This window comes from Thalassophryne amazonica, chromosome 21, assembly GCF_902500255.1.
Source record: "Thalassophryne amazonica chromosome 21, fThaAma1.1, whole genome shotgun sequence".
Classification (NCBI taxonomy): Eukaryota; Metazoa; Chordata; class Actinopteri; order Batrachoidiformes; family Batrachoididae; genus Thalassophryne; species Thalassophryne amazonica.
The window spans coordinates 10,233,751-10,246,131 of record NC_047123.1 but is presented as its reverse complement, the minus strand read 5'-3'; the positions used below and the strand labels follow the sequence as shown (position 1 = coordinate 10,246,131).

Genomic DNA, 12,381 nt, shown 5'->3' with positions numbered 1-12,381 from the left:
TGTTCTGTCTGAGTTATTTTCATTAGTTACTTCATCCAAACCATCAACATGTCTATTAGACCCCATTCCTACCAGGCTGCTCAAGGAAGCCCTACCATTATTTAATGCTTCGATCTTAAATATGATCAATCTATCTTTATTAGTTGGCTATGTACCACAGGCTTTTAAGGTGGCAGTAATTAAACCATTACTTAAAAAGCCATCACTTGACCCAGCTATCTTAGCTAATTATAGGCCAATCTCCAACCTTCCTTTTCTCTCAAAAATTCTTGAAAGGGTAGTTGTAAAACAGCTAACTGATCATCTGCAGAGGAATGGTCTATTTGAAGAGTTTCAGTCAGGTTTTAGAATTCATCATAGTACAGAAACAGCATTAGTGAAGGTTACAAATGATCTTCTTATGGCCTCAGACAGTGGACTCATCTCTGTGCTTGTTCTGTTAGACCTCAGTGCTGCTTTTGATACTGTTGACCATAAACTTTTATTACAGAGATTAGAGCATGCCATAGGTATTAAAGGCACTGCGCTGCGGTGGTTTGAATCATATTTATCTAATAGATTACAATTTGTTCATGTAAATGGGGAATCTTCTTCACAGACTAAGGTTAATTATGGAGTTCCACAAGGTTCTGTGCTAGGACCAATTTTATTCACTTTATACATGTTTCCCTTAGGCAGTATTATCAGACAGCATTGCTTAAATTTTCCATTGTTACGCAGATGATACCCAGCTTTATCTATCCATGAAGCCAGAGGACACACACCAATTAGCTAAACTGCAGGATTGTCTTACAGACATAAAGACATGGATGACCTCTAATTTCCTGCTTTTAAACTCAGATAAAACTGAAGTTATTGTACTTGGCCCCACAAATCTTAGAAACATGGTGTCTAACCAGATCCTTACTCTGGATGGCATTACCCTGACCTCTAGTAATACTGTGAGAAATCTTGGAGTCATTTTTGATCAGGATATGTCATTCAAAGCACATATTAAATAAATATGTAGGACTGCTTTTTTGCATTTACGCAATATCTCTAAAATTAGAAAGGTCTTGTCTCAGAGTGATGCTGAAAAACTAATTCATGCATTTATTTCCTCTAGGCTGGACTATTGTAATTCATTATTATCAGGTTGTCCTAAAAGTTCCCTGAAAAGCCTTCAGTTAATTCAAAATGCTGCAGCTAGAGTACTGACGGGGACTAGAAGGAGAGACCATATCTCACCCATATTGGTCTCTCTTCATTGGCTTCCTGTTAATTCTAGAATAGAATTTAAAATTCTTCTTCTTACTTATAAGGTTTTGAATAATCAGGTCCCATCTTATCTTAGGGACCTCATAGTACCATCTCACCCCAATAGAGCGCTTCGCTCTCAGACTGCAGGCTTACTTGTAGTTCCTAGGGTTTGTAAGAGTAGAATGGGAGGCAGAGCCTTCAGCTTTCAGGCTCCTCTCCTCTGGAACCAGCTCCCAATTCAGATCAGGGAGACAGACACCCTCTCTACTTTTAAGATTAGGCTTAAAACTTTCCTTTTTGCTAAAGCTTATAGTTAGGGCTGGATCAGGTGACCCTGAACCATCCCTTAGTTATGCTGCTATAGACTTAGACTGCTGGGGGGTTCCCATGATGCACTGAGTGTTTCTTTCTCTTTTTGCTCTGTATGCACCACTCTGCATTTAATCATTAGTGATTGATCTCTGCTCCCCTCCACAGCATGTCTTTTTCCTGGTTCTCTCCCTCAGCCCCAACCAGTCCCAGCAGAAGACTGCCCCTCCCTGAGCCTGGTTCTGCTGGAGGTTTCTTCCTGTTAAAAGGGAGTTTTTCCTTCCCACTGTTGCAAAGTGCTTGCTCACAGGGGGTCGTTTTGACCGTTGGGGTTTTTACGTAATTATTGTATGGCCTTGCCTTACAATATAAAGCACCTTGGGGCAACTGTTTGTTGTGATTTGGTGCTATATAAATAAAATTGATTGATTGATTGATCATATCGTCAATATCGCTATATGTATTGTATCGCTGGCAGTATAACAAGGTGCGTATCGAATCGTTGTCAGTGATGAGATTCACATGCCTAGGCTATATGGAAAAGAACAGAAGGTGCAGAAGTTACATTAGTGTTTTACTTTGCTGATTAGTTTGTAGTCTGAGGTAGACCATCGTTATTGTTAGCAACATCTACCAGGTTAGCAACTACTAGCAGCACCAGTTGATATACCACACCACCATGTCAACAGAAAGCAGAAGGCACTGGATTCGTACGAGTTGACGAGTTGGAATTCTTTATGGGGGTGGGAGGTTCCCGAGGGGCATAAGTGGGGAATTCCAACCTCCAAGTACAAATGGGATGGTCGGGCTTTAGTCTGTAACGGGGTCTCTTTGACCATGTATGACTTCATTATATGACCTCTGTGTGATGTCATAATGAAGTCATTCGTGCTAATCAATCACAAATATTTTGCTGATCAATATATGCTTTAGATCATCCATCTAGGGTTCTTTTTTGTTGAGATATACAAAAAAGGTGTTTTGGGACAATCTTTTCCTCAACGTTGAACTTTGACCAAAATACTCTAAAAATCTAATCATCTGTAGACATATTTATATCTAAGTAATATTACCAAAAAATTTGAAGGAACCCCGTCCAGCCGTTTTTGTTTTCTTGTACATAGACCCACATGTGAAAATAATACCTCGATATCATTGCTTTGTAGGCATACAGGGCAAAAATAAAAATATCTTGTATTATGTCAGAGGTGTAAACTTGCTTAGTTGTCGTTCATAAACAATATGTCACTGGTGCCGTGGAAACAGGTTGGGGGGGGTGAGGGAGTGACTACAGTCCCATTAAGATACTTCAATGGTCAAGTAATGAAGTTCGAGATCATCAGCATGAACTCAACTGCGACCAATCCCAGAGACAGGCTTTTCACAAAAGTTCATCTAAGTCTATTCATTAGATTTCCATCATCTACAGTTGCGTATGAAAGAGCATCCAGTGTAAAACATGCCAAATCAATATGCAGAACCCACACCGTATGCTGGAGTGACCAGTTTACTGTACAACATCTAGACTTCTCATTGGACTTCTGGACATTTCTCCACATACCCACATGCATCAATCAGAGTTACTTCAATGCACTCAGTCCTGGCATGAACAAGCACAGACTTAATTTAACACAGAGAGTGCGACGTTTTGAGGACCAGCCTCCTACCGGAGCCTCCTGTTGAGTGCCGTGGTACAGATGGTCTTCCAGCGCTGGTCCAGGCTGTGGCTGGTTTCCTGCAGGGAATCGCTGTCCACCTCAGTGCCGCCAGCAACATCTGCATCCCGCAGTAAGGCATCGCACAGGCTGAGCACTGACGCAATGCCCTCAGCGTGCTGCTCAATGTCCCTCTGCAGCTCCTGGACACACGAGAAGACAGACGAGATGAGAATGACACGTGAGACATCCAAGGACAAGAGAGTGCTGAAGGAGACCACGCCCACTATTAAACAAGATGAATCAAAATCAAAGACACAACAGACTGGAACAAAATTCTAACAAATGACAACATTTAGCAGTAAAACAAGAAACAGAAATGTCTCTGAGAAACAGTGAAGTTCATAAAAAAGTTAACATAAAAAAATAAAAAATAATAATGATGCAGATTAAATGCGCTTATGATGTCCCTTGAAGCGTTCGTTGCTCAGTTCACTGTAGCTCTCATGTTTGGCCCTGTGACTGTGAACTTTACACTCGAAAGACACCCAGATACAACCGTTGACAGGAACACTGTTCTGTTCAATATCCAGAATATTTGTACCACCAGAATTTTTCTGATCTCAAAGCCATTAGCAGCAAGCTAAGCACTAGCATAGCACCTCTGTGATGCTAGCAGCCTTTGATTTGGATGTTTTTTCTGATTTTGGGCCTCTACCATGAGCAAGTAGCCGACAAAACTGTACAGTTCCTTTATCTTGTATGTTTCAATCATATTTAAAATTGTTATTGTTATTATTAATTACAGGAAATAGACCAAAGACGTGGCTATGGACACAGCCAAATCTTCTTGGATTTACTACTCCGTGATGAAGTACAACTGTGACAGCAGTATAAGTAAATACCAAGAAGAAAATACTCAGCTGGGGAACCAAACAAAACTAGGTGTCCGACCGTGCAACAGAAGTTATTGCTGTGTGTACTTCAACAACAAACCTGAACATCAGTTCACACTGCTGAGAGACTGGCTAAGGTAAGCAGTAATGAGCAATACAAATGTGCTCCTGTGGATATATGTGTTTGTATCTGTACCTGCTGCTCAGTCAGCTTCCTCTGGATCTCCTGGTGGTGACAGACACTGTAGGAGATTGGTCTGGACAGCTCTGCTTCGATGCGAGAAAGCCATGAGCGGAGGTTGCTCATGTTTTTGTCAAGTTGCTGCACAGTAGACAGTGTCGCCTTCAGCTTCTCAACCCTGCACAAACAGTTAATATCTCATTTTCCTCCAATGTTTTGATATGCAAGACTGGCTGGATAGGCATCCATCCATCCAGGCAACTGACAGCTTGGGGTCAAGACTGATTTCGACTCATATGGAGAAGAAGGACGGCTATCATCTGTAGCTATTGTGTTACATCTGGCTGTCATGTTTTTCAAAATTAAACTGGAATAAGGAGCATTCAGGTCAGTGGTCAGTCACTATTTTGGAACGACTGATATCAGGAAAGCAATACCTCCTAGAAGAGGTTGTAGAATCATGAGTCCAGTGGACACAGTTGTATTATGATGTCAACATATCTATAGAAAGGCAAAGGTTGAAGTCTTTAGAGTTCTTTTGCTGCCAGTCTTACTGTATGCTCGTGAGACCTGCACCCTAACCTGTGATAAAACACAACATCTAGATCAACAACATCAATGGGTATCAGTGAAATAACTTTCAAATTAACACTTGTGTAAGGAGACCCAGGTAAGGGATACTACTTGAATTGTGACTGAACGTCAACCACGCAACACCTTTTCCAGGTGTGAAACTGCTCACAGGTACCTCAGTACCAAGCAAAGCCTCGGGAATGTCCACTTATCACCTAACTGCAGCAGACAGGTGCCTACATTTGGGAGACAATGATGGACCATTGGTTGCCTGGATGACTGAAAACTGGAACCCAGGTTAGTTCCATAGGGTGGTGATTGCAGAAAAACGCAGCACCAGCATATACTCCCACAGTTGATCTGATACCTGCTGGAGACTTGGGCTACTTCAAAATCTGGACCAGCACGGTGACCTTTTGGGCTAGTGACCAGTGAGTGACCTTGCATAGTTTTATTCTCAGGCAAAATTGTCTGACACACTAGAGAAATATAAGTCAATGCTAAACTCAAGTTGCATACACTAGTTTAATATGTGGTGGGTAACAACCCATTTATTTTTTAACATTTAAAGTTACAAACACCTTGAAGGTCCTTGGTGCACAAGGACCCCAAAAGCAAGGTCAAGTAACTTCAAGGACAAGGTCTTACCTCTTGTAAGTAACCTCAAGGACAAGGTCCTTGAGGTTACTTACAAGACCTTCTAGGACAAATAGGCAGGTGATGTAGCAAATGGTAGTGTTCCGTTTAGCTATAGTATAGAGTGTAGAGTAGTAGAGCAGTATAGAGTGTAGAAATGATCTCTATGTAGAATTGGTTGATCCAAAAGCACTGCATTAGACAGCTACCTGTAACTGATCTTGCAATTTTTTTTAAAACTGCTTTACCGTAGTAGAGATGGTACCAATTATGCCCACATAAACATGTCCAGTTCCAAAGTATTGCATTGGGTAACTCCATGTAATTGGACTTGTGATCTTTTAAACTACTTTATGGTAATTAACCATGTGGTGGACGGGCAGGGAAGCAACGCAAGATTGAAATTAATAGTTTGGGTGTATTTTAAAATAAACTAAGACAGAAACGGTGAAGTGGATTAGAAGCGTTGATGCGCTACAGTTAGGGAGTCAAAAGTAACTCTTGGACTATCAGCACAATTTTGAGAAATGATGTTAGTTGTTGTGGCTGCCTTTGAGGATTTAAACCCAAAAAGTGCGATTCTTTTGTCGCCATTTATGACCAAAATCGTGCGATGACCACGGCATCGAAACAATGACGGGAACCTGAGCTGCACCCTTTAAAAAGCGCTCTTCTAATGTTGATAAACCAATCGATCGCAATGCAACGCCACTCTGTGTGCGAGTTGGTGACAGAGACAAGCGACAACAAAGTGATATCAATTAGAGGAAATTTTGAAAATTAACTATTCACTGCATTTCATAATCATGATCATTAGTCAGTATTCATACATGAGTGCTTGTAATGAAAAAAACATGGCACTGTTCCATCCATAATTACCATTCTGACAGCTGTCTCACAGAAGATGTATCAAACGCACACACACACACACACACACACACACACACACACACACACACACACACACACACACACACACACACACACACACACACACACACACACACACACACACCTACAAATCCTGCCCCACTGGCCGGTGTCATGGCAACACATGGGACAATGAAACCACTCATCTGAGGCTTAAAAGCCTGAAGTGTGCCCCATTTGGGACTTTGAGTTCATTTCCACATTTGATCCACTCTCCCCTGTCGAGGTACAACGGGGCCTGTCAAGTCTGAGACGGAGAAGGTTTCCACCAAAATAAAAAGGTTCCTCAAAACAGCTGTGAGTGCATGCTGCAGAATAAAGAAGGTCCCACCAGATGGCGGACACTGAGGGGCTGCGGATAAGCGGGCGGACACGATCTTTTATGTGAAAAATCAATTCTAGTTTTAGAACTTCAGCACGAGGCCATGCGTCACTTTGAACAGATTCTCAATAGATGTGGTTTTGGACAATCAGAGTACGTATTGAACCTGAAATGCTTGTACAGCTTGTACTCTTGTACAGCATGTTAGTTTTTATGTATCTTATAGTTACAGCGTGTAGAATTAACGGGTGTTTATTAGCAGAAATGGATAATAATAATAATAAGAAGAAGAACAATCAGAGAATTCCAATGTCCGCCAATCCAGATCACTTCCAAAATTCATTGGAGCCTTCCATGCCCTAATATCTATGTGTGGTGCAAATTTGGTGAGAATCCGTGAAGTAGTTTTGATGTAATGCTTCAAAGTGTATATAAAGAGAAATCTTGATCCAAAATCCGGATCCAGATCACCTCCAAAATTTAATGGAGTCTGCCATGGCCTAATATGCATCTGTGGTGAAAATTAGGTGAAAATCCATGAAGAAGTTTTGACGTAATGCTTCAAAGACTAAATAAAATTAAGCTAGATTCAGAATCCGAATCCAGATCACCTCCAAACTTTAACTGAGTCTTCCATGGCCAAATATGTATCTGTGTTGAAAATTTTGTCAAAAGCCATGAAGTAGTTTTGATGTAATGCTTCAAAGTGTATATAAAGAGAAATCTTGATCCAAAATCCGGATCCAGATCACCTCCAAAATTTAATGGAGTCTTCCATGGCCAAATATGTATCTGTGTTGAAAATTTTGTCAAAAGCCATGAAGTAGTTTTGATGTAATCCTTCAAAGCATATATAAAGTGAAATCTTGATCCAAAATCCGGATTCGGATCAACTCCAAAGGTTAATGGGGTCTACCATGGCCTAAAATGTATCTGTTGTGAAAATGTGGTGACAATCCGTGAAGTAGTTTTGATGTAATCCTTCAAAGCATATATAAAGAGGAAATCTTGATCCAAAATCTGGATTCAGATCCAGATCACCTCCAAATTTTAATGTGGTCTGCCACGGCTTAATGTGTATCTGTGGCGAAAATTAGGTGAAAATCCGTGAAGTAGTTTTGATATAATCCTTCAAAAACTATATAAAATTAAACTTGATTCAGAATCCGGATCACCTCCAAAATGTAATGGAGTCTTCCACGGCCAAATATATATATCTGTGTTGAAAATTTTGTCAAAAGCCATGAAGCAGTTTTGATGTAATCCTTCAAAGCATATATAAAGTGAAATCTTGATCCAAAATCCGGATTCGGATCTGAATCACCTCCAAAAGTTTATAGGGTCTACCATGGCCTAATATGTATCCGTGGTGAAAATGTGGTGAGAATCCGTGAAGTAGTTTGTTGTAATGCTTCAAAGCATATATAAAGAGTAAATCAAAGAGTAAAAAAAAGTCCAAAATGATCACTCGTAAATAGAAGTAGAAATTCTACATATACAAAGAACTGAGGAACTTTAAGGTTCGTCAGCTTTAAACTGAAACTATCTCTGACTGTAAAGAAGAACAAGAGTTAATTTTGCACAATATCGGCCCTTTAAGTGATGCTGCGTATATAACATGCAGTAATGAAGTCAGCTGGTTACCGAGACCTGACCACAGCCTCGTCTTCATACAGTGTAGTTATCACAAGGGGAAAATATTTAGAGTTGACAGAGTGAAGACAAACAGTCCACAAGGCTTCTTCTCCCATCGACCATGTTCTCTGCATCTTTAGGTCATTTTATGTCAACCCCATTTTGGATCTAGTCATTAGGTGAAATATTCTTTTTGGAAAAAAAAAAAGAAAAAAAAATTGTCCTCATCTGGACGTGTTTTTCTTTCCTGCACCTCTGACAGGCTGACAAAGCCGCGCAGCGTCATGCAGAGGCCCAACAAAGACACAAAGCCCGGTCAGGGGTCGTTGCCGTGTGCAGAAAATGGAGAGCAGAGAAAGGATGGAAGATAAAAGAGGATATATGGCGGCAGGATAAAGTCAAGAAAGTGCAACTGGCCACAGGAGGGCTCCAAGTGTAATGGAGACTCAGGCACGAGTCTATTTTGCAGGCACACTGTTTTTTTTTCTTTACACTTTGGCCTTCTGGCTAAATATTGTTGCCAGGATTGGTTAGTGTTGCCAGGTTTGACACATTTTGTAAAAATGGGGGATTATTTTCAGGATTACACGATTTTCTGCAAACAAGCAGAGCAGATTTTCCATCGCTGTGCTCTTGCGTGAACTAGAGTCAAAGCTCAACATGGTGCAGGCCACAAGCACTCTCCCACTCGTCTCCTTGTACAGTGAATCCCTCCGTTTTCGAGAACTGCTTTGTCTAAAATGAAGTTACTGTGTGCACAAATGGCTGTGATTCCTAAATGGTTAAATGATGACGTATTTTCCGGAGTACAATTCACTTTTGCTGTATGTGGAACTCATTTTTAACAGTATTTCCCTGTATGTGATCTCAAGTTTAACAATGGAGGGCAACAGTGCAGCACATGTGCACGCCATAGTGTGAGCTGTTACTGTGCAAGAAGGATCCAAGAGTGAGGAAAGAAGTTAAAGACTTCTGTGGGTGTGAAATTTTGCATAGTGCAAGTTGAGTTTCGCATCACCAGTTATGCACAGTCACTGAGTTTTTGAGAACTTTCTACTCTACACAGATTTACCATAGAGTAACATACTGTTTGTGTTTCTTCAGAATTTATGTAAAAGTCCAAGACAAGTGTCTTGGGAATATTTCATGTATCCATCCCCTGACTTGACAGAAGAAAACTGGATGTAAAAGTGATGGTTTGCATGTGTTATACTAAAGGGGATACTTATTTATTCACACCATCATTTTGGCTTTTAGATTTTTATTTCTTTTAACTCATGATGTAGAGAATACTTTTGCTGTGAGTTTAAAGGGCAGAATTTTAGAAATTTTAATATGCAAACCCTGAATTTATTTTGTTTGTTTTTTGTCCTAAAAAAATTTCTAACATGTAAAAGCGCAAATCAAAGGGGGCAAACACTTTTTCAGACTGCTGTATATATTTGAACCCCTTGAATTAAAGCTGAAAGTTTCTACTACAAGCACATCTTGATGGTTTCATTTCCACTTCACTGCAGTGACATACAGAGACAAAAATTACAAAAATTCTCACTGTCCAAATACTGATGGACCTAAATGTGAGAAATGAGTTCTTCTATTTGTTTGTGTGAGTTCAGCTTCAACTCTGTTGTAGTCCAAGATCAACACCTAAATCCAGTTTTAAGTCTCTCATGCCCTGAAATCTATGAAACTAAGTTCTGGAAGCTTTGTGGGAACCGATTCTGCACACTGTGAGACATGGACTAAATCCATGCTGACAGCTGACCTCCGTCCCCTCCCCTCATTAATCCTTTCCAACAGACTGGAAGAAGTGGGATAGGAATGGACATCTGGTCCTGTGTGAGACATAAACTGGTTGTTGGGAGTGAAGGTTCCACAGCGCTCCTCTACATGACTGTCCATCTGTCTGAAAGGGGCAGTGGGGCAGAAACAATTTATCATCACTCCAAACGCATGTAATCCTGACAGCTGCAGAGCAACAACATTATCAGATCTAAATTAAAATGGCAATTAATCCTTCTTGATGAAGAGATAATTGGTGTAAAAGTTAAGGGAGCAAGCTTCATCATTATGGATATTTTATATGTTACACTACAAAGATACACAAGTACCTTCACACATTTGTGTATTTGTATTTATACCATAAGCGGCTCTAAAGTGAGGTTTACTGGTGATGTAGAACCTGTGAGGTGAGTTCAAACTGGTGCATTGTGGTGTGAATGAGGGGAGAAATGATGTAGGGGTCATTCTAAAGGATGAATATTAAGCTGGATATTGAAGGGGTAATTATAAATGTCATCAGTGCATATGCCTTAGAAGTGAGTTGTGAGATAAATGAGAAAGAGGATTTCTGGAGTGAGTTTGATGAGGTGGTAGAAAGTGTACCCAAGGATGGAAGCATGATGATTGGAGTGGACTTCAATGGGCATGTTGGTGAAGGGAACAGAGGTGATGAAGATGCAGTGGGTGGATATGATATCAAAGAGAGGAACATGGAAGGGCAGATGGTGGTGGATTTTGTGAAAAGGATGGAAATGGCTGTGATAAATACTTATTTTAGGACTAAGGAGGTTGTTGTTGTTGTTGTCGTCCATTCAGCTACTCCCTTTTTGTTCGGGGTCGCCACAGCAGATAGAGCTAGATCCGCACTGGTATTTGGCACAAGTTTTACACTGGATGCCCTTCCTGATGCAACACACAGCCACTGGTGTTCCAAAGAGGTCTCCCATCCAAGTACTAACCAGATGCCACACTGCTTAGCTTCTGAGATGTGACGGGATCAGGCTTACACAGAGCAGACTAAGGAGGTGCACAGGGCAAAAGTGCACACTTTCCTGCTTATAACCTGTGAAATCTACTGTGGACAACTGGACAACTTCTGCACGTGTGAAAGACAGCCAGGACGGTACTAAGGAGACATGACAAAAAATACTGGGATAGACACAGAAATGAAGAAAGTACAGAAACACGTTTCAGTAAATATGAGAGTCAGAAAATGTGCCTTTAAGCTGCTGCTGCTGCACAGGTGGCTGCACTCACCTGGCTTCGATGCGGTGGAAGAGGCTGTGCCAGCGCTTGTTGAACTCCTGCAGGGAGCCGTGGACTTGAGCCTGCTTGGCCTCGTCACTGGCCAACAGCAGCTGTTCTCCGAGCTGCTTCAGGTGGCTCTTATTCTCACTGAACAAATTGATCTCCTCCATGCAGTCCTGCAGACGCACAACATTAATAATCATGATACGTTTCCTGTACTGAGGACAAAGTAAGCTCACAGACAACATGCACGCTGTGCACATCCTGGCATGGACTTATTTCAGAGGCCAGAATGGAGAGATGCCATATGGAGCTTAACATTATTAATAGACATACTTCGATTCTTGTCTATTGCCATAGTTCTCAAAGTGCACATACCACTGGTTGTATGAGGGTACGCGGAGTCACAGAGATTTTTTTAATAATGATAAAGTAGTCAACACACACACACACACACACACACCACAAAAACATTAACCACAAAATATCTTTCAAAAAACAAAAACACTCGTCTTTAAGCGACTTGCACTGCAATCAGGATCAAAGCTCAACAATCAGGATCAAAGCTCAGCAATCAAGGTCAAAAGTCATCAATTAAAATCAAAACTCAGTGATGAGTATAAAGGCTAAGTGATCATGATCAAAGATTAGTGATCAAGATCAAAACTCAGCTATCAGGATCAAAGTTCAACAATCAGAATCAAAGATCAGTGATCAAGATCACAAGAATTAATATGACAGAGAAAACAAAGGACTGTGGGATCATAGTAAAGGTGAACACTGAGTGCCCTTCAAGTTATCTTCTGGTTTCAGATCTTTGACTTGTAATAACTTAAATGCTCCCAGCATTTTAGTTGTAGAGACTGTGACTGAGTGATTAGCATGAGGAAACAACCTCACAGCCAAACCCACGTGAGTCTAGCTGATTACGTTCTCACTGACCAAATGTGCAGAACTGATGATGATACGAAGACC

The 12,381-nt window shown here is 40.8% G+C and overlaps 1 protein-coding gene across 6 annotated transcripts in view; it reads right to left on the bottom strand.

Moving 5' to 3' along the window:
- Positions 1-12,381, bottom strand: part of LOC117503180 (nesprin-2) — a 189,943-nt gene that overhangs the window by 21,973 nt on the left and 155,589 nt on the right. For all 6 annotated transcript variants that reach the window (XM_034162379.1, XM_034162376.1, XM_034162377.1 and 3 more), the window contains 3 exons: positions 11,416-11,582; positions 4,296-4,458; positions 3,216-3,406 (listed from right to left, as the gene is read on the bottom strand). In XM_034162379.1, the coding sequence (XP_034018270.1) occupies positions 3,216-3,406; positions 4,296-4,458; positions 11,416-11,582 (521 nt within the window). The remainder of the gene's footprint in view (positions 1-3,215; positions 3,407-4,295; positions 4,459-11,415; positions 11,583-12,381) is intronic.